Below are 27,465 nucleotides of genomic sequence, written 5' to 3'. Positions count from 1 at the left end.
TCGGGCAGAATTTTGCAGAGATACCTGGGGTTTTCAGGATCCCTTTCACCCAGTGGTTCTTCCTTCTCCCAGGAACGCAAGGCCACCTTTGGAGATATATTTGGTGTCGCACCTAGCACCTAGTGGGCGGGGTCAGGGATGCCACTAAGCATCTTGGGATCTGCAGGACAGTTCCTGCACCAAATGACTTTCCAGCTGGAAAGGTCAGCGGTATTGCAGGTCAGAAATCCTGCTGACCATAGAAGGATTTCTGCCATAGCTTGTCAACAGTTCTCCAGATTCTTACTGAAGTATTACATACTGTAAATTTCTCACCATAGAATCTGTAGGAGACAGGGTATAGACCTCAGTTCTGCTAGTCTCTGGATGGCATTATGTTCCTTATTTGGAGATGGCGTGGTGGTGCACGCCTATAATCCCAGCAGCTGGGGAGGCTGAGGCAGGAGGATCTCAAGTTTGAGGCCAGCCTCAGCAATTCAGTGAGGCCCTAAGCAACTCAATGAGACCCTGTCTCTGAATGAAATATAAAGCAGGCTAGGGATATGGCTCAGTGGTAAGTGCCCCTGGGTTCAGTCCCTGGTAGAAAAAATTTTTTTTTCTTATTTGGGATGAGCAGAAGCAAAGGACATTAACAGCATCTCTGATTAGTTTTTGGTCCAGTCATTTGAAATCACAAGATAAATGTCTTTCCTTTCTAGCATCATCTGTTATATTTATCATTTTCCACACTATTTTAAGAAGGCTGGGTTTTGCAGCTAGTGGAGCTTGTGAAACTAAACGCTTGTCTTCAAAATACTTCTCTTAAATGGGAGGTGGCTTTTCGTTTGCATTACATTAAATTGAAGGCATTTCTCAGAAGAAATAGAATAACAAAGAGCATCACCTGAATGGACCTTAGCAACCCCGAGATCAGCAAGATCAGCGGGGAAGATGAAAGGTTCCCAGCTCCAACGGAAGCAGGTCCCTCAGCCCTAACTAGCCTTTAGCATCCCCCTCCGGCTCAGAGCAGGTGAACGGTCACTGTGATTTCTCTTGATAGAAAAACGGGTTTAATCCAGTCGCAGACAACTAATACCCCGTGAAACATCAGAATTTTTATTAGGAAAAGATATTTAGGGCTCCAATTTTTCTAATCTTACAGTATATTGAACAGCTTTTCAAAGTCACAAATAGCTTTGCAAATAACAGACTTGCAAAGACCTCATAATTTGAAATTTGAAACCCATTTCTTCCAAGCAGCAGGATCCTTTTAAACACCTTTAATAGCCATTCACCTTTTATTGGGCAAATAGAGACCCTTCAAATAACTTGAAAAGATATTCCCTCCCTGGGGAGCACTTCTCCTCTCCTTTTTTTTTTTCCTTTTTGTTATTGGGGTCAGGAGCACTTAACCACTGAGCCACATCCCCAGCCCTTTTTGTATTTTATTTAGAGACAGGGTCTCACTGAGTTGCTGAGGGACTCGCTAAGTTGCTGAGGCTGCCCTTGAACTTGAGATCCTCCTGCCTCAGCCTCCCAAGCCACTGGGATTATGGGCTTGTGTCACCACGCTTGGCAAGTTTACCTCTTAACCCTTGGCATTCTGTAGGTTAGTGTCAGCTAGAGAACAGAGAAAAACTTCAGAGGAAGAGAGAATAACACGAGATGGGGACGCCCTTCCATTTGCAAATTGGAACCATTTGTTTAACAGCGTTAATCATTTTTCTTTCAAAACAAATCACAGCAATTTCAGGTTAATGCTTCCCGGAGAAGTTCACTGTGGATGAGTCAAGTGACCTTCAAAAATGCCACGGGCCCTCCCACCCCTCCCTTCTGGAATTGGGGGGTTGAATCAGATCCTAGCATCAGCCACTGCCATGGTTGGTGGAAAGCCTTCCCGGGCCTCGGTGCCATCCAGGACGCTTAATGGTGCCAGAGAACAATCGGCTTCAGTAGAAAATTGCAAACAGGTTAACTTTGGAAAGCCCAGGGCCAGATTTAGCAGGAAGCAGGCCCTTCAGGTGTCACAAGAAACAGAATAAGCTCCTGGCTCTGCCTTGGTGTGGGGACGCCATGCTCAGGTGCTGGGGGCAGAAGGCCAACCCCTGCTGGAGTTTTCTGACAAACTCAAACACGTGTGCTTTTTTTCTTAAACTGATTATTTAAACTCAATATTTCATTTTTATTTTATTTTATTTTTTTTGGTACTAGAGATTGAAGCCAGGGATGCTTAACCCCTGAGCCACATCCCCAGCCCTTTTAAATTTATTTTTATTTTGAGACAGGGTCTCCCTGAGTTGCTTTGGGCCTTGCTAAATTGTTGAGGCTGGCCTCAAACTTGTGATCCTCCTGCCTCAGCCTCCTAAGCGGCTGGGATAATTGGTGTGCGCCACTGAAATCTTTACTGAAACAAGAAATGAAAGATACAGCCACAACCCACAGGCTGCTGGAAAGAGCTTATTTCCTGCCAATATCCCAACACAAAACTATCTTTGATGCTCATGCACAAGTTTTCAGTGACTATTTCTAGTCTAAGAAAGATTATTTTCTTCTATGTAGTAAGAATCATAAAACCCAAGTGCCTGTAGGGCCTAGGAAAATAACATGAAATACATTTAGTGAGGACTCAGGTGATTTAGGGACATCAACTTTTATCTATAAATTAAAGCCTGCTCTCAATTCCCACCAGTTAGGTCTTTGCAGAAATAAGATCATAGATTCGCAAAATCTGATATAAATACAAACACACACATCATCAGATATTTCTACTTTCCAAGTACCATTAATTAATTAACTAAAATTAATCAGCACCTAATTACTTTTAAATAATAGTTTGCTGGCTAGATAAATCCCACCTGTATGTCCAAGTTCATCTGCCAGTTTGCGAAGTTCAATAGAGAGGAAGAAAATGAGAAATAAGCAATAGAAAGAGATGCTAGACGTTTCCCTCTGTTGACATGATGAGTGAATTCTGGGGTCTTTCATGATTATAAAGGACTCTGTGAAAGCATCACCATATCTGAAATTCCTTTTTATTTTTGGTACCAGGGATTGAGCCCAGGGGCACTTAACCACTGAGCCCTATCCCCAGCCCTTTTTATTTTTTTATTTTGAGACAGGGTCTCATTGAGCTGCTGAGGGCTTCTCTGAGTTGCTGAGGCTGGCCTCAAATCTGTGATCCTCCTGCCTCAGCCTCTCCCACTCAAATCCCTGGGGTTACAGGCATGCGCCACCACACCAGGCAGACCTAAAGTTCCTGATTCATAATTTCAAAGCTGTTTAAACTTTAAAAGAGTCTGACATAAAGAGCCCCAGAGAATGAGGTTTAATGGGTCAGAAGAAGGTAACGGTCAAATACTTGAGCTTCTGGCAAAGCTCACAAAGAAAATGGAGAAGACACTCAGGGTACGGACCTGCTTTTAAGCCAGCCTGGGGCTGTTAGCTGAGAAAATTCCAAGAACCGGAAAAAAAAAAAAAAGTGCAAAGCAAACTCTATATATTACTGAGAAAAATGCAGCAGGGCAGAGAGAAACCAAATTCTTCTCATCAAGCCAATAATATTTACCGCCTCTGGGTAGTGCCCAAATATTTCAGGAAATGTCGATGTCTTTCTTTGTCAAGTAAGGCCAGACTGAATATTGAAACACAGCATATAGCACCAGGAAGAATAACCAAATCAACACCTCCGCCTCCTCTTGTGCAAAGAATCTGAACAGGAAGATTCCTGGCCAGGCCCCAGAGAGATGGTGCATGCCCATAATTTGAGCGGCTCTGGAGGCTGAGGCAGGAGGATCGTGAGTTCAAAGCCAGCCTAGCAAAAGTGAGGCCCTAAGCAACTCAGTGAGACCCTGTCTCTAAATAAAATACAAAATAGGGCTGGGGGTGGGGCTCAGTGGTTGAGAGCCCCTGAGTCAATCCCAGGGAGGAAGGGAGGAAGCAAGATGCATGGCCAGTGTCCCTTCTCTTTTCCCCACTGACAGTGACTGTTTCAAAGCGGTGTGTCCCAGAGTCTCTAGATGATCTGGGAACGATACAGAAGGAATCTGCAGTGGACCCCTGGGGCTCCACGTCACTTCCCTCCCTGTTTCCCTCTGACACCCCGACTCTTCTGGCCCCAAACCCTGGTCTGATGGATGAAGTCCACTCTCGCTCTGAACCGCGGTCAGGAAGGAAGGCAGGACAGTGGCCAGGGCCACCCTCCCTCCGGGCACAGTACCTGCTCGGGCTTCAGCCCCGGGGGCACCCAGGCGTACTCCTCCAGGGCGCAGCCCGAGTCGTCGTCCGACGTGGAGTTCCTCTGGAAGTCGAACATGAGTTTGCTGATGGTCTTCTCCATCTCCAGGGGCATCACCGTCACCATGTGCTCCTCCTGGGGACACTTGCAGTGCAGGCAGATCTTCCTGTGGGTGGTAAAAACAGGGTGGGTAAGAGGGAGGACTAAGAAACCACCTGGTCAAGGGCCTGCCAGCCACCAGCCCTTGGATCCCACACAGCCCTGGGTGACAGGCTTCTGAGCACACCTGAGGGTGTGGAGGGTGTGGCACACGCGTGTCATAGGAAAACAGCAAGAAAGGTCAGGGTTCACAAGGCACCCATGTTGAGGAAGTTGATGCTTGGACCACAGACTTCTCTTCTAAATCAATAACCCAAGCTGGCCGCAGTGGTGCACACTGGTAATTGCAGTGTCTCAGGAGGCTGAAGCAGGAGGATCACAAGCTGGAGGCCAGCCTCAACAACTTAGTAAGACCCTGTTTCAATAAAAAATAAAAAGGGGGGCTTGTGGTGGCAGCTCAGTGGCAGAGCGCTTGCTTAGCAAGTGTGAGGCACTGGGTTCCATTCTTAGCACCACATAAGATAAATAAAATAAAGGTATTATGTTCATCTACAATTAAAAAATAAAAATAAGTACATAAAAAGGGCTGGGGATGTATCTCAGAGGTAGGGTGCTCTTGGGTTCAATCCCCAGCACTGCCAAAAAAAAATAATAATAAAAATAAATAAAATAAAAATAAATTAATATCCCAAGAAGAACAGTAATATAATTCTCACTTTACTAACTCAACCGCTAGATATTGATCATGATCACAATTTCCTCCACTGTTATACCAATTAAATATTCGAAATAAATACACTGACCAGAAACTACCAGTAGATTCAACAAACATTGACAACATACTGTTTTTATATTTATTTATTTATGTATATATTTTTGGTACCACGGATTGAACCTAGGGGCCCTTGACTACTGAGCCACATCCCCAGCCCTATTTTACATTTTATTTAGAGACAGGGTCTCACTCATTTGCTTAAGGCCTCACGGGAGTTGCTGAGGCTGGCTTTAAACTCTCGATCCTCCTGCCTCAGCCTCCCGAGCTGCTGGGATTACAGGCGTGTAACACCAAGCCTAGCGATATACCCGTTTAATAAAAGGTTCCTAAAGCCACACACAAAAAATAGGAAGAAATGGTTTTAAAAAGATCCATGGATGATATTTTCTTCAAGAAGAAGAGCAAATGTATTTTTCCCCCACTAGACAAGCCTGGCCCTGAGATCTCATGAGAAAAGCATTTTTACCTCTATTAAAGGTCCCTGGTTTGAAATTCTAATTGGAATCCCAGATTTTCCTGTATGTTGGAAGTTTTTTATATATACAAGAAGATCATGCATCTGAATTATTTCAAAAGGTAGCAGCCAAAGATAAAAATCTCTCCCCCAAACTGAACATTTCTGTTTTAAGGTTACCATCTGTTCCCTTATCCATGGCTGCAGAAACGAAGAAGCAATCAAAACACCAAAGTCAGCGCCACAACAGCATTTCTATTCCATGTGTCCTCTGATCCTTCCTCCTGGTTCCCTTAGCAATCTTCGTTTATAAAGGCAATGAGAGAGCTCAGGATTCTGGACCCCAACCAAGACTGAATTGTTTGACAACAGCTTTGTTAAGATTAACACTTTGCTAACATGCACAGTTCATTAGCTCCTATTATATTCATGAAATCCTACGATCATTACCCACCCCTCAAAAAGCCATGATCTTTAACAGTGACTTCCCAAACCCCCCACGACCATGTTCTCTGATAGACACTAATCTATTTTCTGTCTCTATTGCTCTTTCGATTCTTCGTGTAAATGAAACCACACAATATTGCATCCTTGGAAACTGGTTTCTTTCACCTAAAATGATGCTAAGGTGAATCCAAGTTGTAGCATGACTCAATCCCTCATTCCTCTTGATGGCTTAATAATATTCTGTTGTATGGACATACCACAATTCGTGTTCACCAGCTGACGAATATTTGCACTCTTTTGACTTTTGTGAATAATGCTGCTCTGAAAAATTAGATATAAGTTTTTTTTGTGTGTGTGGCTACATGTTTTCATTCCCCATGAGATGCTATGTAGGGATGAGATGCTGGGTCATACCTCAGTTTACGTTTAATATTTTGAGGGACTGTCAAACTGTATTACAAAATATCTGCAACACTGCCTTTATCAACATCAGTGAAGGAGGGTTCCATTTCCCCTACATCCTTGACAAACTTGTTACTGTCTATCTTTTTGACTGTAGCCATCCTAGTGGGTATGAAGGTGTCTAATTGTAGTTTTGATTTGCATTTCCTTAAAGGCTAATCAAGATGAGCACCTTTTTATGTGCTTCTTATATATCTTTTTATGGAAAAATATATCTATTTTTCCCCATTGGGTTGGGTTCTGATTGTTGTATTTTAAGTGGTCTTTAATATGGTTTCCAGATACATGATTTACCAGATATACAATTTGCAAAACTTGTTTCCTCATTCTGTGGATTGGTCTTTTACTTTCTGGATTATATTCACTGAAGCATGAAAAATTTGAATTTTGATGAAGTCCAGTATTATGGTTGGATGGGAGGTGTCCCCCAGAAGCTCACGGGTGAGATGGTGCAAGAAGGTCCAGAGGAGACATGACTGGGTTGTAAGAGCCTTAACCCAACCAGTGAATGACTCCCTGATGGGATTAACTGGGTGGTGGCTGGAGGCAGGTGGGTGTGGCTGGAGGAGGGGGCATTGGGGGCGTGGCTTTGGGGGTCTCTATTTGTCTCTGGAGAGTGGAGTCTCTCTCTGCTTCCTGATCACCATGTGAGCTGCTTCCCTCCACCACACTCTTCCTCCATGATGTCCTGCCTCCCCTTGAGCCCCGAGGGATGGAGCCTGCTGTCTGTGGACTGAGACCTCTGAATCTGTGAGCCATTAAATAAACTCTTCCTCCTCTGCAGTTGTTCTGGTGGGTCTTTTAGTCACAGCAGTGAAAAAGCTGCCTAAAATATCAAGTTCAGTGTTTTTCTATTGCTCATACTTTGGTTTCATATCTAAGAAACCACTTTCTGGGGCTGGGCTTGTAGCTCAGTGGTAGAGCACTCACCTTGCATGTGGAAGGCACTGGGTTCGATACCCGGCACCAAATTTAAAAAAAAAATGGGGGCATTGAATCCATCTACAACTAAAAAATAAATTAAAAAAGAAACCACTTTCTAACCCAGGGTTATATTTTCACTGAGGAGTCTCATGCTGTTAGCTGTTACACTGAGGCTGATGAGCACCTTTGGGCTAATTTGTGCTGTGGTATGAAGCCCAACTTCATTCCCACATAGCTACCCTGGTGTCACAGTGCCATCTGTTGCAAAGACTATAGTCTTTCCCCAGTGAACTAGCTTGGCCCCTTCATCAAAAGTCAATTTGACAAAGGGTTTCTTTCTGGATTCTCAATTCTATTCCACTGACCCCACATCAGTACCTCCCTGTCTTGATTATTGGAGTTTTGTAGTAAGTTTTGAAATCATGAAGTCTGTGTTCTGCAACTTGTTTTACTGGAAAAAATGTTCTATCTCTTCTGGGTCCCTTGCATATGCACTCATAAAATGTGAATTTCAGAATTAGTTTGCCAGTTTCTACAGAAACTCTAGCTGGGACTGTCATGGAGACTGCAGTGACTCTGTAGGTGAATTAAGGGTCACTGCCACTTTAACAATGCCATCTCTCAATCCATAAAGACAGGATGCCTTTCCATTTATTTATGTCTGTTTTAATTTCTTTCCATGATATTTGGTATTTTGTAGGCACAAGCTTTACCCTTCTTCAGTTTAGTTTATTCCTAAGTATTTTATTCTTTTTTGACGTTCTTGTAATTGGAATTTTTTCCCTGATTTCATTTGCAGATGGTCAGTGCTTAGAACCAGATATGATTTTCTGTATAGATGGTGTCTCTACAATTCTTTCTAACAGTGTGTGTGTTCTTTAGGATTTTTTATACACAAGACCATGTCAAATGTGAAGAGAGAGAGTTCTACTCCTTTCTTTCTAATCCGGTGTCTTTTTTTTTCCTTATCTTATTACCTTGGCTGGAACCTACACAATATTGAACAGAAGTGGAGAGACTGCATACCCCCATGTCTTGTTCCTGATCTTAAAGGAAACTTTCCAATCCTTGACAAATCCTATGTCAGCTGTAGGGTTTTTCTGTAGAAGCCTTTTATCAGGCTGAGTGTTTTTATCAGGAAAGGATGTTGGATTTTGTTAAGTACTTTTTTTTTTTTGAGATGATCAATCGCTTTTTGTCCTTTCTCTAATACATGTGTTATGCCTGAATTTTGACACAGAAATGTACTTAAAGAAACAGCATCAGTTTAACCCAGTCAAGTTAAGCTGTCCAATTCTCCCACCACGTGGGTCTCACCATACTGAAAAATATACAGACGGTACACAACCCCCAGGTCTGGTTTGCATCTCCAAACTCAAAGAAGTTCCATCCAAACTCTGGATGTTGCTTTTAAAAATAGTCAGAGCTCATTTTAGCAGAAAAATCTTTAATCAATCAGCTACTGAAGAGGTCAAGGGTGTTGTAAAGCATCAGGAACTCACCCCCTCCCTCCCCAGGAAATTTAAAGCTAGTTTCTGTCATTGGGGGGGGGGGGAATTTTAGTGTCTTCAATCAAATTTAGCAAGTTTTGTGGTGATGACCACTTTTTTCTAGAAACTCATAATTCAAAAACAAAACATAGGAACATTTTGTAAAAACCAAATTCAGATCCCAGAATCTCCATTGACGAAACTCATTTATTCGGCGGCAATCCAGGGGAGAGAGTGACATTTAATCCTCGGTGGACATGACCCAGTGAATATAAGATGCAGAAGGGGTGGGGGGAACATGAACAAAACCATGAACAAACCAGATTCAGAATGTGCCTTGTTGTGTAAATGGGGAGAGTGCTAAGGTCTCCATTTGGTCCCTCAACAAATAACTATCAACTCTAGGCACCTGAGATTTCTAACAAAAACAAAGATCTCTGCCTCACGGCACCTGAATTGATGGGGAGACGCCACTAACAACAAATGTGACCAATCATTCCATCACATAATACATTAAGGGTGCTAAGTACTGTGGGGAAATGAAATGGTGACCAAGTAAGGTCATCTGGCTGGAGTGGGGCAGATGCTGGGCTCCATGCACAGCAATTGACTTATTTATACCTTACACACATGACCCCAGATGTTATGGTGTGGATGTGAGGTGTCCCCTAAAGCCCACGTGTGAGACGGTGCAGGAAGGTCCAGAGGAGACATGACTGGGTGGTGAGAGCCTTAACCCAACCAGTGAATGGATCCCTGATGGGATTAACTGGGTGGTGGCTGGAGGCAGGTGGGTGTGGCTGGAGGAGGGGGCATTGGGGGCGTGGCTTTGGGGGTCTCTATTTGTCTCTGGGGAGTGGAGTCTCTCTCTGCTTCCTGATCACCATGTGAGCTGCTTCCCTCCACCACACTCTTCCTCCATGATGTCCTGCCTCCCCTCGAGCCCCGAGGAATGGAGCCTGCTGTCTGTGGACGGAGACCTCTGAAACTGTGAGTCCCCAAATAAGCTTTTCCTCTCCTAAAATTGTTATTGTCAGGTCTTTTAGTCACAGCAGAAAAAAAAAAAGCTGACTAAAACACCAGACTCGCTCATCAGCTCTCCAAACAAGGAAATATCATCCTTACTGTCTAGAGAACAAACCAAAGGTTCCGAGTGGTTGAGTAACTTGGTTCAAGAGCTTCCCTAGGTACTGAGTGAAGGGAAAGAGGATCCATTGGAGCCATGAATAAAAAATTGACTAAAAGAAACACCCGATTCCAACCTTGGAGGATTCTTTTGCCACCACCACCCCCCCCCCGCCCTCCCCCAATAACAAAGTCAGAAAAAGACAAAGCAAGGACAAGAAAAGGAAAGAAAACAGAAATGGCAAATGGGAAGGCCACCAGGGCCCCATTCAGCTTCCCCGCTAGCTGCTGCCTCTGCTCCTCATTTATAATTAACAGGCTCTCCTGCGGCAAGGCGTTTTTATTTGCAGAGAATTTGCAACCTGTGAGTGATTCCATGTCAGCCTCTGGAAAGGCTAATTTAATAAGCTCCCACCACAAACCGGGAACCCAGGGCCCAGACCCTCGGAAAGGAGCCGAAGGTCAGAGGCCAAGCTGGGAGGATTTCTGGGGATCCTTAACGTGGGCTTCTCCCTGGGGCAAAATCACACAGCCCCACCCCACAGCTGTGTCTTTCAACATCCTGATCAAAGCTTTTCTCCTGAATGAAGCCTATTCCAGAGTGTGGGGGGAAATATCTGATTTGGCCTTTTTTTTTTTTTTTTAAATAGACATTTTGAAAATAGAACCTGCTAGTAAAGCAGGATTTCATTTAAAAAAATAAATAAAAGAAGAGTCTTCAGTTTCATTCTGTCAGGGTTGACATTCTCCCTGCACCTAATTGGCTGTGTGAATGACAGGGAGAGACCATGATTCAGGGTGGAGATTCCGCCTACCCCGCAGACAACCTCTGCGAAGGCCCGACTCCAAAGGTGCAGCTATTGATCCCTTTCCTTCCACAGCTCGGAAGCCAAGGTTGGCTCCTCCATGGGGCTGTTCAATATGGCGGGTGGAGGCCACTGCCCCATCTCAGCCTGGCTCCGTCATCTGCACCAGTGGCCACAGCATTCGGAGGAAGACTAACAACGTACACCAATCAAGGCTGCAGTGGGGAAGGATTCATGATAAATAGATCAGGGTCGGGGTGGGAAGGTTGATCCTTGAGAAGTTGACAGGTTATTTACAACCCTCAACCCTGAACCCCCAGGTCTTGCTTTGTGAGAACACTGATAGGGTGAAGGCAAAAAGATTTTTCTTGATAACGTGATTTCTGACCAGCACAAGTCAGAAACCGTAATGAATGAGATTTGAATGAGTTGTATTTTTTGTACCAAGGATTGAACTCAGAGGCACTTCACCACTGAGCCACATCCCCAGCCCTATTTTATATTTTATTTAGAGACAGGGTCTCGCTGAGTTGCTTAGGGCCTCGCTAAGTTGCTGAGGCTGGCTTTGAACTCACGATCCTCCTGCCTCAGCCTCCCCAGCCACATGGATTATGGGCACGTGCCACTACGCCTGGTCTGGATGAGACTGTAAACATCATTAGGTCCCCCCACTTCTTCTTTTACCCTTTCCCCCTTTTAACAAGGAGAAAATATATAATATATATATAATATATATATAATATATATATATATATATTATATATATATACACACACACACACACACACACACATATTGTTTTTTTTGTAAAATAACTCACATGCAGACACTCAGTATCTAAAATAGAGCTGCCTGTGTTGATGTTAGAGTGGGAGAATGCAAACCCAAGTTCTCTCATGAGCAAGCTCTACCCAAACTCCAGCCAGGTTCATGGTCCTCAGGATTCCAAAGACACAAGACCACCACAGTCCCTGGAATCAACATCTGATCTGGGTGCTTGGTGATCTGAGAGATGGATAGAAGGAAAACAGAGGCTATGGACAGTTTTTTTTTTTTTTTTGGTGGGTGGGGGATGGGGGTGGGTACAGGGGATTGAACTCAGGGGCACTCGACCACTGAGCCCCATCCCCAGCCCTATTTGTATTTTATTTAGAGACAGGGTCTCCCTGAGTTGCTTGGGGCCTCTTAAAATTGCTGAGGCTGGCTTTGAACTCCGGATTCTCCTGCCTCAGCCTCCCAAGGTGCTGGGATTACAGGCGTGTGCCACTGCACCTGGCTTTTAAGAGAGAGTTCCTAGTCATGAAACTCTGCAAGTAAATAGTGATTCTAGTCACAGGAAATTGTACGCCTGGTTCGCAAGGCACAGCACAGGGGTGCTTGGAGAGTAGCGGGGCCCCAGGGGTGGATTAGATGGGTTTGAGCCAGCACCCGAGAAAGGCATTTTCAGAAGGGTTCCTGGGTGACCTTGGAGCATGCTCTTTAGTATCCAGTCTCCAGATGTGCTCTGAGATGCTCCTTCCAGAGTGTCTTCTGAAAACTGGTGTTGTTTCTGAACCAGAAAGACCCGATGATCTTGGCAACTCTGTGCAGTGCACAGTGTTCAGGCTGTTCAGAGGATCTACACCCGTCCGACCCTAGTGCCGCGTCTGAAGCTCCTGCTTGAGTCCACCCGTCCGTCATCTGGTGGGCACCTCCTGGGGCAGGGACTTAGGAAGGTACTTGGGAGAGGCCAGGTGACGTCGGCACAGAACAGTGTGCAGCCCTGCAGGCTGTCCCCCAGCCTCCACCTTCCCTGGGCTCTGGGCTCTTTCATCCCAGGTCCATGCCAGATCAGGTTCTTCAAGAGTGGCTCAGCCCTAGTACAAACCAGGTGACCGAGCTGGACTTCACAGACCTGGACTTCACTTGGCAATGCCTTGGGCAGCTGAGCTCAGGTGTGGGAAAATAAATGTTCATTAAAGACAAAGGATGAACATGATCCAGGGTCCTCCCTGGCTGGGTGCAGAGGTGCATGCATGTGACCTCAGCAACTGGGGAGGCTGAGGCAGGAGGATTGTGAGTTCAAAGCCAGCTTTGGCAACCCAGTGAGGCCCTGAGCAACTCAGTCAGACCCTGTCTCTAATAAAATTCAAAAAAGGGCTGGGGATGGGGCTCAGTGGTTGCGCCCCTGGGTTCAATCCCTGGTACTAAACAAACAAAAATAACACAAAGTCCTCCTTTGCTTTTTTCCCTAAATAATGGATGTGTCCTAGTTATTTAAATTCTCCTTTTGTTGGGTGCCAGGATGCAGGCCTATGATCTCAGTGGCTCAGAAGGTTGAGGCAGGAGGATTGCAAGTTCGAAGCCAGCCTCAGCAACTCAGTGAGACCCTGTCTCTAAATAAAATACAAATAGGGCTGGGGATGGGGCTCAGTGGTCGAGTACCCCTGGGCTCAGTCCTTGGTACCAAAAACAAAACCAAAAAATTCTCCCAAGATTCTAGCTGGCTAAAAGTAAAAGAATCTCTTTTTATTTGTAATAGTAAAGCCAAAAAGGGAAGACATTTTCCTCCTCATTATACTTATCATAATTTAAAAAGTTACTGCTTCCTCGTTCTATAAAGAAAAAAAAAAAAAGCAGCAACATACAATGAATGTACAAAGAAATCGGGAATCACAGACAAGCGAGACCGACAAGAAACTGCCACACACTCACAGTCCCAAAGATGATGACTGTTAAGGAGAAACAGCTGCTGGCCGGCTTGTCCCTCGGTGCTCAGAAAACTGGCGAGCAAATTTCATTCTGTGTGCTTCCTTTCAGCGAGAGCCAGGGGACAAGACTTGGGCCTGGAGTGAGCAGACGCAGCCAGAGCCACCCACACAGGCCCAGCCGGCCTCCTCAGCAAAGAGTCTGCGGGACTCAGGCCCATAAGTGGCTCCTTCTGATCCAGTGCCCTGTGGCAGGATCAAGAATTTGCTGATGTCGTGTGGAAGATAAGCTGAACGTGGCAATGATGTACGTACCTAGGGTATGGCGGAGCTTAAAAAGGTCCCTCGGATCAAAACACATCTGCAAACCTGATTTCCATAGCTATCAGCTTGGCATGTTGTGTGCGAGTGGAGAGAGACGGGGCGTGGATCATTTCAACCCTCCAAGACTTGGCTCTGAACCGTGTCTTTGTGTGTCCGTCACATATCCGCCAAGGGAGCAGTGACTTATCCCACTTTAAATCACCTCATGGATCTGCCCTGGGAAAGTCCGACTCTGGGGTTGCTGGGAAGCATCTCCGTGCTCTCTGGGCTCAGCTGCCCAGCTCCCCTGAGTTTTCCAGAGAGCACCAACTTTTCCCACGCACCAAAGCGCCAGCATAAAATGAGCTGAACGTTCCTTTTACCTTTCCTGGTCTTTGGTTGTTAATACCCTTCCCTGGGTTCAGGCTCACTCAGGTGTTATGGGCAAAGAGAATTTTTATGGGACCACAGGATGCCCAGAAGAAGCAAGCAAAAAAAAAAAAAAGCCAGTGGGTTTGCCCAAAGACCCCCTGCTGGGTGTGGTGGGCACACCTATAGTCCTAGTTGCTTGGGAGGCTGAGGCTGGAGGATCGCAGGTCTAAAGCCAGCCTCAGCAAATGAGCGAGGCTGTAAGTGACCTTGTGAGAACCTGTCTCAAGATAAAAAAAATAAAAAGGGCTGGGGCTCAGTGGTAGAGCACTTGCCCAGCATATGTAAGACATTGGGTTCCATCCTCAGCACCACATATAAATAAATAAAAGATGTGTCCATCTACAACTAAAAAAAAAAAAAAAAGTGGGTGGGGGTGTGGCTCAGTGGTTAAGCACCCATGGATTCAATCCCTGGGACCAAAAAATAAATAAAACAAAAGACAGGCCCTTTTGTGCCCCAGGGAGTCAGTAAGGACTAGAAGCAAGATCTGGTGGTTCGGAGGCCAGAGCCAGGACGACTGAGCTGTCACAAAGAACATGACCCGTCCTCCTCCTCATGAGGATCCACACAGGGTTTCGGCTCTTGCCTTACACAGGCCTCATGAAGTTCAAGTGGAAGATCGGAGGGTCAGGAAGGAAGAAGGAAGGAAATGCGTCCGCAGAGGCTGGCCGGAATGTTCCAGAGGGATCCCAGGGCAGGCGTGACCTGCAGGGCCCTCCCTCCAAGCCGGAGGCCTGCAGGGAAGGATGGGTCCAAGGCTAAGTTCTAGTCATACGATCACGTACACCTAGGGAGGACTGACAGTACTCATACTTTTTCCCTGTAGTTAACTTGATTTATTCTCTCTCAGCAATCCTGTGAACGTGGCTGCTTTTCCTTTTTTCTTTCTTTTTTTGGTACCAAGGATTGAACCCAGGAGTGCTTACCACTGAGCCCCATCCCCAGCTCTTTTTGTATTTTATTTAGAAACAGGTTCTCACTGAGTTGCTTAGGGCCTCACTAGTTGCTGAGGCTGGCTTTCAACTCCTGATCCTCCTGCCTCAGCCACCTGAGCGGCTGGGATGACAGGTGTGGGCCACCAAACCCGGCAAGCTGGCATTTTTTTTATGCATTTCACATAGAGAATAATTGAGGCTTAAACTCATAAGTGACTTGACTGAAGTTATAGATTAGAACCTGTGTTGTTCCAAGAGCAGTGCTTTCTGCAATCTTGCTTTAGATAGTCAAATATTCCTTCCTTCTTTTCTTCCATGCACGCATAGATCCATCCACCTGTCCCTTTATCCTTCCTTCCTTATCTACCCACCCACCTACCAACCTACTCACCCACCCAACCAAACAATATTAATTGAGCATCTACTGTAATAAGATGCTGGGCAGAGACAGATGAGGTGGTGCAGGCCTGTAATCCCAGAGGCTCTGGAGGCTGAGGCAGGAGGATCCCAAGTTTAAAGCCAGCCTCAGCAACTTAGCAAGGCCCTAAGCAACTCAGCGAGACCCTGACTCAAAATACAAAAAGGGATGGGGACATGGCTCAGTGGTTGAGTCCTGGCACCAAAAATATGAATTCTGGGCACAGAACAATAATTAAGCCAGACATTTTATCCATATCCTCATGGAGCTCGGAGCCAAGTGAGGAAGACAGATAAGAGTCAAGTGAACAGAGATAAACTTCCCTTCATAGATAGGGATAAAGTGTCCCTACAGACAGACCGAGGGTGGGCCAGACGGCTGTCCCCGCTGACGTGACATGGGAGTCCCAGGGAGCAGATGACCGCCAGGCAGCCAGAGAAACACGGGGGTAAGAGTTTTCCAAGCGGAGAGAAAGTGAGCCTCCAAGCCCTGGGCAGGGAGGGTGACTCAGGCAGGTGACCTGGTGGCCACCCTCCTCCCCCAGCACCACCTGCACGGTTGACAGTGGCCAAACTGGCTGAGCCACTGCCTGTCCCAGAGCCCAGGCACAGATGTGAAATTCAGGGGACCGTGCCATTTTAGTGGGCGTTGGAAAGTCCTGGCCTTCTCCCTAATTGGCTTCTCTGTCCCATACCCAGGCTTCAGTCAGCACATCCTGTTTTGTGGGGTCTCACTGGCTCCCCCTGAACTCCCCACCTGTCACCAGGGACCCAGGCATGAACCTTGACACTTGGCTCGTCTGGAAGGAGATTTCTATCTCTGTGAGAGAAGAGAAAAAAAAGAGGTTTCCTAATCAGCACAGACGCTGAAGGGCGGAGACCGTGCCAGGGCCAGCTGCGCATGAGGCTGGTGGCAGCTTGGTGCCAGAACAATTCTGCCTGGTCCTGTCGCGCTCCCTCCCTCCCACCCGGGCTCCAGCGGCTCCAGCCATCTGCACAGAGGAACGCCTCTGCCCCGGGGCCGCAGGAGGCTGTAGGGGGAGTCTCTCGGGGCAGGTGTTTCTTGACACTCTGCCCATCCAGGTTTCAATGAAGAAAGACGCAGGGCATTTAATTTATCTTTTTTTTTTTTTTGGTGTGGGGGGTGCTGGAGATTGAACCCAGGGGCATTCGGCCACTGAGCCCCCTCCCCAGCCCTATTTTGCATTTTATTTAGAGACAGGGTCTCACTGAGTTGCTTAGGGCCTCGCTTTTGCTGAGGCTGGCTTTGAACTCACGATCCTCCTGCCTCAGCCTCCTGAGCTGCTGGGATTACAGGTGTGTGCCACCACAATTGCTTGGCCATCTTGTCATTGTTGAGCAGTGGGAACATACTCCCTTTTGAACCTCCTGGATGATGGCTCAGGAACATGCATTTTTAAAGATGTGTGACTACACCCTGACTGGCAAGTAGGACAGCATTGGGTTCCCCCTGAATTGACCCTCAGGAGGTACTTGAACATCAAGACCTGTGGGAGGTGATCCCCCCAAAGCTGACAGGCAGCTGGGGAAGGGAGGTGGGGAAAGGTGCATGCTCATACAGGATGGGTCAAGGACATGGTTATAGTTTTGGGGGCAATCAGTACAGAATATTCCTCAGATAAGATCCACGGAGAGGGCCCAGGGCTGGGGCTCAGTGGCAGGGCGCTGGCCTAGCACATGTGAGGCCCTGGGTTCCATCCTCAGCACCACATAGAAATGAATAAAATAAAGGTGTTGGGTCCACCTGCATCATATATATATGTCTCCATGGAGAGTCGCGGAGGTAGCGGTGCTTGTCCACCAATTCCAGTACTCACTTCAGGGGCCCTTGGAGAAGGTCCTACTGCACTGGGAACCATGGGCCAGAGCACAATGGGGTGCTGCGTGCCAGGAGAGAAGACGGGCAATGACAGGACGTTTGTGACAAGTTTCCATTCACTAACAATAATTCACTGAAAGTCCACTATGTGCCAGCGATTGTGGTTTGGTACTGGGAGGGGTTCACGTGGACCAAAAGAAACAGTAAGGGGGCTGGGGCTCAGTGGTAGAGCACTTGTCTAGCATGTGTGAGGCACTGGGTTCGATTCTCAGCACCACGTACAAATAAATAAAATAAAGGTCTATCAACAACTAAAAAATATTAAAAAAAAAAAAAAAGTAAGGAAGGCTGGGAGGGGTGGGGCAGGCCTGTCATCCCAGCGGCTCAGGAGGCTGAGGCAGGAGGATCACAAGTTCAAGGCCAGCCTTAGCAACTTAGCAAGTCCCTAAGCCATTCAGTGAGACCCTGTCTCTAAATAAATTATATAAAAGGGCTGGGGATGTGGCTCAGTGGTTAAGCACCCCTGGGTTCAAATCTTGGTACCAAAAAAAAAAAAAAAAAAAGGAAAAGAAACAATAAGGAGTCCCAATCTGGGACACAAGAGAGAGCCACAAGGACTAGGCCGTGAATTTCAAAGCAGAGCATACATGTGGGGGATATTGAAAATAAGGTTCTTATTTTGAGGTAGATGCTGTTTGTTTGTCTATATATAGATAAGGGATGATGTCTGTGATTTATTCTTAGATTGTTCATCAAAAATAATATGTGGGCCAGGCATACGCATGCCTGTAATCCCAGCGGCTCAGGAGGCTGAGGCAGGAGAATCGTGAGTTCAAAGCCAGCCTTAGCAACTCAGCGAGGCCCTAAGCAACTCAGTGAGACCCTGTCTCTAAATAAAATACAAAATAGGGCTGGGGTGGGGCTCCCTGATCTAGTGCCCCTGAGTTCAATCCCTGGTACAAAATAATCCATGTGTCCGTGTGGGTAAAGGGGGAGTCGGAGGTGAAGAGGTGAAATAGCACTTGGGCATGCAGTACAATATGGCAAAATGTTAACAGTAGAAAAATCTGGAAGGGTCACGGGAGTTCGTCACACTATTCTGGTGACTTCTATATAACACTGAGAATTTTCAGAAGAAAACCTGTTCAGCAGAAGGGTGGAGCACTGGGACTGTTCTTTGGTGGTTGGCAACGTCACGAGCATCGTGTGTCAGGGGGTGGCCGGGTCAGGAGATGTCGGGGAGGGGTCCCCGGGAGGCAGCTGGATGGAAAGGTTGCCGAGAGGGAGGACTCCAGGCAGGAGAGTAAAGGAAGGCGTATTCCTGACAGGTGAGGGAAGGCATGGAGGAGGGAGGGGACAGGGTGCCCTCGTGATACTGAGGGGAGTCTCTGTGGTGACAGGGTGGCGGCTGGGGAAGGATCCGTGCGACCCATCAGGAGGAGTCTGGCTTTGTCGTAGACGCCGGTGCCAGCCCTGAGGAACCTGCCTATCAAGCGCACGGAGGGCTAATTCAGCATGGTGACGAGTAGACAGAGCCTCTGCGGAGCTTGGCCACGGATGGCGTCTCCATGGCAACCCCGCTACCTGCATCACCGCATCCCTGCGCAGGGCCCTGGGTATCCAGAGCAGCTCCGAGTTCCTGAGCTGTCAGACCCACGGCTCAGCTAGCCATGAGCCAAGGCGGACGGCCCAGGGGGCTGCCTCAGGGTGGGTCCCTCCAAGTCCCTGTGTCCACATGCCAAGTGGGATTTTATGGCGTGGAAGGTTGTGCTTCATTCGCAGAGCTAAGTGGCCAGAGATGAGTCATTCCGGGGAACAGCTTCTGAGGAGATGGCTGTAAACAGAATCCCAAGACTCCTCAGGCCCAGACCTCAGGGCAAAGGAGGGCAGAATCTACAAAGTAACCTTTTCTGCTTTTCTTCTCGGGCCATCTGTCAAAGTACGTGGTCGGCTTCCATCTCCTTAGTGGAAATGACTGGCTAAAGCCACGTACCCAAGATCTGAGGTATTAAATATCCCTTAGAAACTCCAAGATGGCATGATGCCATGGGTTTTAAGAGCTCAGATTCTGAGCAGGGCGCAGTCGTGCACACCTGCAATCCCAGAGGCTCGGGAGGCAGAGGCAGGAGGATCCCAAGTTGAAGGCCAGCCTCAGAAATTTAGCAAGGTTCTAAGCAACTTAGCAAGACCTTGTCTCCAAATAAAATATAAAAAGGGCTGGTATGCAGCTTAGTGGTTAAGCACAGCCCTGGGTTCAATCCCTGATACAAAAAAAAAAAAAGAAAAGAAAAGAAAAAGAAAAATATCTCAGATTCTGTAGTCACAGTGACCTGGGTTCAAATCATGACTCTGCCTTTAGGATTTGCAGAATAGGTGTTAGGATTTAAAAACTGAATAGATAAACATGCTTCACATTTAGCAAAACTCGACTATGTGCCAAGTGCTGGGTCCTATGCTGTGCCTAGAGATACAGAAGAAATTAATTAATACATTCAGGGTCCTCGTGCTCTAAAAGTCAATCTAGACCCTCCTAATGTATTGCAGTTAGGATGGAAAACCAAGTGGCCAACAGTTCCTTTATGGAAATCTTTATTCAACGTTAAGCTTACCTGAGCCAGGTAATCTGATCCCTATCTTTACTTTGATTTTTCAAAGTCACACAAATGACATACAATAAAGCAGACAGGTTAGATATTAAATAAGCAATGATCAAGCACATTGGAGTTTACCAGTCACTTTTCACTCCAAGTAACATGAACTGCCAATGACTGACTCTCTCTGAAGTGAGTCAGAGGAGCAGGGTTGTCTGCAGACAGGGCTCAGGGAAGGCAAGGGCTGTGGGTGCTGGAGGCATTTGGAGCGACACACCTCTTGTTCCCCTGAGTCAGGGGAAGTCATGTCACTCTCTCTGGATTCATGCCCAAGGTAGTAGGATTTCCTCAACTTTTTTTTTTTTTTTTTTTTTTTTTGTTACTAGGGATTGAACCCAGGGGTGCTTAACCACTGAGCCCCATCCCCAGCCCTTTTTATATTTTATTTAGAGACAGGGTCTCTCTGAGTTGCTTAGGGCCTTGATAAGGTGCTAAGGCTGGCTTTGAACTTGTGATCCTCCTGCCTCAGCCTCCTGAGCCACTGGGATTACAGATGTGCGCCCCATGCCTGGCTTTAACTTTTCTTTTTAAGAATATATTTTTTTTTTACTCTGTTGAGCACTTCCTGTTTATCCTCAAGCCACACCACGAGCTGAAAATCATCACTTTATTGATGGGACAACCAAGGCTCAGAGAGTTTACAGAACTTCCCTAAAGTCCTTCACCAAGCCTCTAAGGGTGTTTTGGGAGGGCCCTGCAGATGGGCTGCCCAGGTCCCTTAATCTGTGTCAAACAAGCTGTGCCTTCCCCCTGTTCACACGGAGGCCCCACACCACTGGCGAGTCATGGGGAATTCTTAAGTGGCTGCTTATTCATAACATTTTTAGTTTATGTCAGGCCGCCTTTCATCCAGGGGGATCAGCCAGCTCTCGACAGAGAACCCCAGAAAGCAGCCATCGCTGGGTGGACGCGGGCCAGCTGGCAAGGACATCCTGCAGGGGCCGGGCTTGTGGGGATTCTGGCAATGGTCACAGCCTCCAGACTTGACAGGGCACTTGGACATCTGCGCTGAAGGGCTGGAGGCAGAAACTTCCCAGAAACCCCAAGATGCAGGCTGACCCCGGCAGACTTGCGAAACCAAAGGATGCAGGATCTGGGTGCTCAGCAAGATTTGTGAGCCTGATCAAACCCCCGGGTTGGGCTGGAGTGAGACACCCCGGGGAGCCGCAGGGAGCATCAGAGCCACCTCACCTTGGCCAAGTCCAAGGGGAAAGCAAAACTAAACAAGTTCTCAGGGGTTCCCACAGGAGGAGGCCCAGGGAGCAAGAGGCTCCCTCCCCTTGACAGGCTTCTGTGGTTTTGTCCCCAGCCACAGCAGCCGGAAGGGAAGGGGAAGGATGTGCAATGAAGAGAACATTTCCTGGTCCCTGCTGTAGTGGAAAGAAGCCCCTGAGGAACTGAATCTGCCTGCTCGAGGGCAGGAAGGTTCTAGAACTCTTTAAAAAGCCTTTTTAAACTTTTCATCAACCTTCTTATTATTGCACTTGTATTTGGATCTCACAGGGAGCTGGAGGGAGGACGGATGTCTCTTTGACCCTCTCCCCCCCAAGCCTACACCGTGCAGAGACGCCCAGGCTGTTGGCCCAGTTGACATCATGAACCGCCGACCCATGGAGCTCCCTGTAACCGGGGTGAGGCTCCATCCTTTATTCACCGTCTGTCCCCATCTCCAGCTTTCTCCTTGTCTAAGTCACCATCGGCTCCTGCTGTGCAGGCTGCAGAAGCATAGTCTTTAATTTCCTGCATCTTCCTACTCCTGCCTTCTAGAAGAATCTAACTTCCACCACTATGCGTTTTTTAAAGCAGAGGTGATGACATTCGAGTCTCCTGCTTGAAATGCTCCCATTGGCTCCCCACTGCCACTGTTTGTCACCACAACAAACAAGACCTGTGGCACCTGGACCTCTCCTGTTGCCCTTCACAACTTCATTTTATGCCACCACCCATACCCCCATCTTGTCCAATGCTTCAGCCACAGTGGCCTTTATCTGTCCCTTGCCCTCTTTTAGGATCTTTGCAATGTCAGTGTTGCCTACGATATCCTTGCAACTTTTCATGGTCTGGCCTAGGGTTCGTTACTCACATCATCAAAGGTACAGCCTACAAAAATTGGCTCACCTCCTCGTTCACTCTCCACAGTATTATTATTATACTAGGGATTTAATCTAGGGACATTCTATCATCCCTAGGTTTTTATTTATTTATTTTTTTTATTTTGAGACAGGGTCTTGTGAAGTTGGTGAGGTTGGCCTTGAACTTGCAATCCTCCTGCCTCAGCCTCCTGGTCACTGGCATTACAGGTGTGTGCCACTGTACCCAGCTATTTTATTCTCTAACATTGTTCATTACCAGAAGTTATTTTACTTATTGATGTGTCTTTCCTATGTCCCCACTATAATGTGAATTCATAAAATCAAGGATCTTATATCTATAACAATAAACATTTGATAATTGGCTCTTAAACATTTGAGTCTCTGATCCCTGACCCAAAATCGAGCTTGGGAGTTCTCAACCAGTGGGCTATGAATCCTTCATGGGCATGATTACAGGTATGAGCAACGTGCCTATTTTATTTTACATTTATATTTACTTTTGAAACTATAACCGTGAATATATATTACTATAATAATGTCAAAAATGATGTTGGCGAGGATGTGGGGGAAAAGGTACACTCACACATTGCTGGTGGGACTGCAGATTGGTGAAACCACTCTGGAAAGCAGTGTGGAGATTCCTCAGAAAACTGGGAATGGAACCACCATTTGACCCAGCTACCCGAAGGGCAGTTTATACCTAAAGGACTAAAAGTCACCATATGATGGTGACGCAGCCACATCAATATTTGCAGCAGCTCAATTCACAAGAGCTAGACTATGGAACCAATCTAGGTGCCCTTCACTAGATGAATGAATAAAGAAAATGTGGTAAATACACTCAATGGAACATTACTCAGCTTTAAAGAAGAGTAAGTTATGGCATTTGCCAGTAAATGGCTGGAGTTGGGGAATATCAGAGTAAGCAAAATAAGCCAATCCCAAGAAACCAAAGGCCAAATGTTTTCTCTAATATGCAGATGCTGATTCACAGTAAGGTGGAGGGGCAGTAGGGATGAATAGCGTTACCTTAGATTAAGTAGGAAGTGATGGGAGGGAGGGGAGGGGATGTGGGGATAGGAAAGTTAGTAGAATGAAACAGACATTATTACTGTATGTGTATATGTGACTGCATGACCAGTAGGATTCTGCAACATGTGCACTCAGAAAAATGAGAAGTTATATCCCATCTCTGTGTGGTACATCAAAGTGCATAAATGTATTCTACTGTCATGTATAACTAATTAAAACAAATAGATAAACTTATTAAAAAATAATGTCAAAAATGTAGAGTGCGATTCAACTGTGTGATATCTGGAATAGGAGCAACCCAGAGAAGAAACATGCTTTGCCCTTAGTTAATGAAAGGGTACAAAAGAGTAAGGTTAGAGTAGAAGAGGATCACTGCTGAGAATGTTCCAGAACATCAGTGTGATTTAACTGTTATGTAAACTACAAAATGTCCAATATCGAAAAGTAAGTCTGGCTGGGCTCAGTGGTGCCTGCCTGTAATCCGAGTGGCTCAGGAGGCTGAGGCAGGAGGTTCACAAGTTGGAGGCCAGCCTCAGAAATTTACCAAGGCCCTAAAGAACTTAGCAAGAGCCTGTCTCAAAATTAAAAGGGCTGGGGATGTGGCTCAGTGGTTAAGTGTCCCTGGGTTCAATCCATAGTACCAAGAAAGAAAGAATAGAAAAGCAAGACTTGAGACAAGAAAAATAAAAAACCCCTGACCTAACCCAAAGTAAATGCTCAAAAAAATCTGTTGATTTATTCAGCAAACAATAGAGACAGAAGAAACAAGAACCCTTACGGCCTCGGCATCTGAGACCTCAGCCCTCAACCCACTCCTTATAGAGCAGAAGAAAATCAGTGGTTCTCCTTGGACCTCGCGGGGGCGAGCAGGAGATCCTGGGCAGTTGGGCAGGAAAGGGCTGTACTTTCACAGGGCAGAGTATTCTTTTTCTAGTCTTCTGTTAACCTACGGAGATTTCTCCAGATGAGAAGTGAATGATCCCACCACCCAATCAACCCGTTCTGTTTTTAGGTAGGGGGATTGAACCCAGGGGCGCCTAGCCCCTGAGCCACATCCCCAGCATCCCCCCTCCCCCACCTTTTTTTTTTTTTAACATATTTTGATTCCTGAGTCCCTGGGATTACAGGCAGGTGCCACCAGGCCTGGGTCTAGCACTTCTTAACTTCTGGGGGTGACTTGATGCCTTCAAGAATCCAATGAAAGCTGGAATCCCTCCCCTTAAAAAAACAACAACAACAAAAAACTGAACATTTGCAGATTCATGGAAACTTCTGAGTTGAATTTCAACCAGGGTCCCCAGTGCCGTCAGTCACTTGGCACGCAGGGATCCCAAGCTCCAAGCGCCTGGTTTGTAGAAGGGATTCAGAGGGAAAGGCCTTCTCTGGTGTTGAAGGGACCCCCGGGGCCTTGGAGCTGGCAGATGCTTTGCTACTATTTCTCTCTCTCTCCTCTCTGGCTCTGCAACACTCCTTTAAAAATTCAAAATAGCTCATGATATCATAGCTGCCATTTAGGATGCTGCCTCTCCGCAACTCTGTGGTGCAGGATGAGAAAGGATTTTAAAGCAAGGCAAGGGCAGAGCAGGCTGGTGTGTGGGAAGCCAGGCTGGCCAAGCGCAAGGGCGGTGGCAGGTGCCTGGTTCTGACCGGCCACGCCCTGGGAAGGTGTTGCTGTCTACCTCTCGGAAGCCATTCTGGCCAGAACAGAAGCCTCTGCTGTTAAGAGGAGCCCAGCGCAGTGACTGGTTCTTTTGGAGCCATGGATTGAACCCAGGGGCACTCGACCACAGAGCCCCATCCCCAGCCTTATTTTCCATTTTATTTAGAGACAGGGTCTCGCTGATTTGCTTAGGGCCTCCCTAAGTTGCTGAGGCTGGCTTTGAACTCACGATCCTCCTGCCTCAGCCTCCAGAGCCACTGGGATGACAGGCATGCACCACAGTACCTGGCAGCACGATGAATCTTGGTGCTGCATTTCCCGGGTGCTTCCTAATGAGGCAGGGGCTTCAGGGGGCCCAACCTGCAGCAGGAAACAGGGGGCTCATGGCTCCCCTCCAAGGAAGGCTTCTTAGACTGACAGGCTCTCCTGGCACCTTCTGAGATGATAAATTCAAATGCAAGTAACGGACTCAGGCGGAGACTTAAATGTCTGGACTCCTGATGGATAGGCAGGCAGGAGGAGGGCTGCAGCTGAGCGCTGTCACTGCTGAGCCAGGGGCAGCCACTCATGTGCACTGGCTCCAAGACCAAAGGCCACTGCCCAGAGGACACCTAGAGAAGGACCCATCACCAAGGAGGCGTTCCTCAGAGGCCCTCACGCAGGAAGACCAGAGAAGGATCCGGCATCACTGGTAATGACAAGTGGCAGGATTAAAACCTTAACTAGCCAAAAATTCAACTAAGACATTGAGTAAGTCCCACAGACCCCCCCCCCATTTGGGAGAAAGAACAAAGTGCAGAATAAGTAGAACTCAGAATTTCTTTTCGCCACACCTAGGCAGCTGGAAGGTATTCCATACCTATTTACTAAAATGGTCAGGACAGCATGTAGGTTGGAAATCTCTTGGTGGCTGGGTTGTGCCGTGGCACATGTTTGTAATCCCAGCGGCTCAGGAGGCGGAGGCAGGAGGATCGCCAGTTCAAAGCCAGCCTCAGCAACAGTGAGGCGATGAGCAACTCAGTGAGACCCTGTCTCTAAATAAAATACAAAATAGGGCTGGGGGTGTGGTTCAGTGGTCGAGTGTCCCTGGGTGGTATCAAAAAAAAAAAGAAAAAAGAAAAAGAAAACTCACTTTATTATCCAATTAACAATTTCTGGGAGAATAATGAGGAAGAGTGAGGGAAAAAGTACACATCTGACATCCTGCCAGGTCATCGCCTGGTGTCCAGTGAGGTGACACGTCAAACTCAGATGTTCACAATCACCTCCTCCAACTTCCACAGAGAAGTCAGGTTCACGGGAACTCACTTTCAGGATCCTCATTCACAGGGTCTCCACGTCCTAACCCACGAGACACACTCAGCTGGGCGAACCCTGTGTCTCCTACCAAGGCAGAAAAGTGATCTGATCTGTGGTTCAAATTTGCAAAAGCAAGACTGAAAATGAATGGGAAGCTGATTTCAAATAACCAGAAACTCGGTTGACAAGAATGGCCCTCCTGAGTGAGCCCCCCTAGGCAAAGGAGCACCTGTGTTCTGCAGAAATTTCCAAAGCCTCCAACTGCACATAAGTTGGAACAATGTAAAAACAATATCATCTTGTCTGGCTGTGATCCCGGCTTGGGAGGCCGAAGCAGGAGGATCACGTGTTCAAGGCAGCCTCAGCAAAGTAGTGAGGCCCTAAGCAACTCGGTGAGACCTCGGCTCAAAATAAAAAATAAAGAGGGCTGGGGATGTGGTTCAATGATAAAGCACCTCTGGGTTCAATCCTTGGAACCAACACACGCACGTGGTAAGTCCCCACATCTATCGACTTTTAAGTTGTGAAGGCTTCAGAATCAGATGGATTCTGATGGACTATTTACCAGCTGTGTGATCTTGGGCAAGTTATTCAACCTCTCTGTGCTTAGTTATTGTAGAATGGAGATGATAACAGAACCCACCACAAAAGGTGAGGGTGAATTAAGAGATAGCGTCTCCAACAGGGAGTCCAGCACACCTTCAGCCGTCATTTAATGTCAGCTACTCATTATTTTCATTATTCTGGGCAGAAGAAACCAAGTCATGGAGCAACAAAGTGATTTCTATGAGTTGCACTCAAATGAGACAAATGACGTGGACAACAACCTGGGGTTTCTGAATTGAGTCAAATTGTCTTTCCTGTGGAAAACAGCAGGAGCAGCAGCAGAGAGCTGGGTAAGGATGCAGAATCTGCATTTCAACAACTCCAGGTGCTGGCTCAGAGCTCAGACGTGTGGACCCTGGACCCGGGCACTCTGTAGGGTGCCTCTGCATGACACAGCCTCACAGAGCTTCCGGAGAGAAGGAGAAACACCCCACCCCCCCACCCCCCACCCACAGGGTGATGCATCCAAAGGCCAGATGTTCTGCAGGCAGCTCCTGGTCGTTCTCTGGAGGGCCCTGGGCTCTGCACACTTTCACAAGACAAGTGGGTCCTGGTGTGAATCCTGACCTTTCAGTTCCCCTCAAGAGCAGCCAACAGCCCCTGTTAGAGCTCTTTGCTGACAAGATTGGATTCAGCCCTTTTTTTTGGTAGGAGGGATGGAACTCAGGAGCACTTGACCACTGAGCCCCATCCCCAGCCCTATTTTGTATTTATT

At 47.0% G+C, this 27,465-nt stretch overlaps 1 protein-coding gene across 3 annotated transcripts in view; it reads right to left on the bottom strand.

The window, feature by feature from the left end:
* Prickle2 (prickle planar cell polarity protein 2) overlaps window positions 1-27,465 on the bottom strand; it is a 329,916-nt gene that overhangs the window by 78,346 nt on the left and 224,105 nt on the right. For 2 of the 3 annotated variants that reach the window (XM_027954550.2, XM_071609200.1), the window contains one exon: window positions 4,196-4,379. The exons of the other annotated variant lie outside the window; for it this stretch is intronic. In XM_027954550.2, the coding sequence (XP_027810351.1) occupies window positions 4,196-4,379 (184 nt within the window). The remainder of the gene's footprint in view (window positions 1-4,195; window positions 4,380-27,465) is intronic. 3 annotated transcript variants of the gene reach the window in all.

Source organism: Marmota flaviventris, chromosome 1, assembly GCF_047511675.1.
Source record: "Marmota flaviventris isolate mMarFla1 chromosome 1, mMarFla1.hap1, whole genome shotgun sequence".
Lineage (NCBI taxonomy): Eukaryota > Metazoa > Chordata > Mammalia > Rodentia > Sciuridae > Marmota > Marmota flaviventris.
This window is presented reverse-complemented; position numbering and strand designations above follow the sequence as displayed.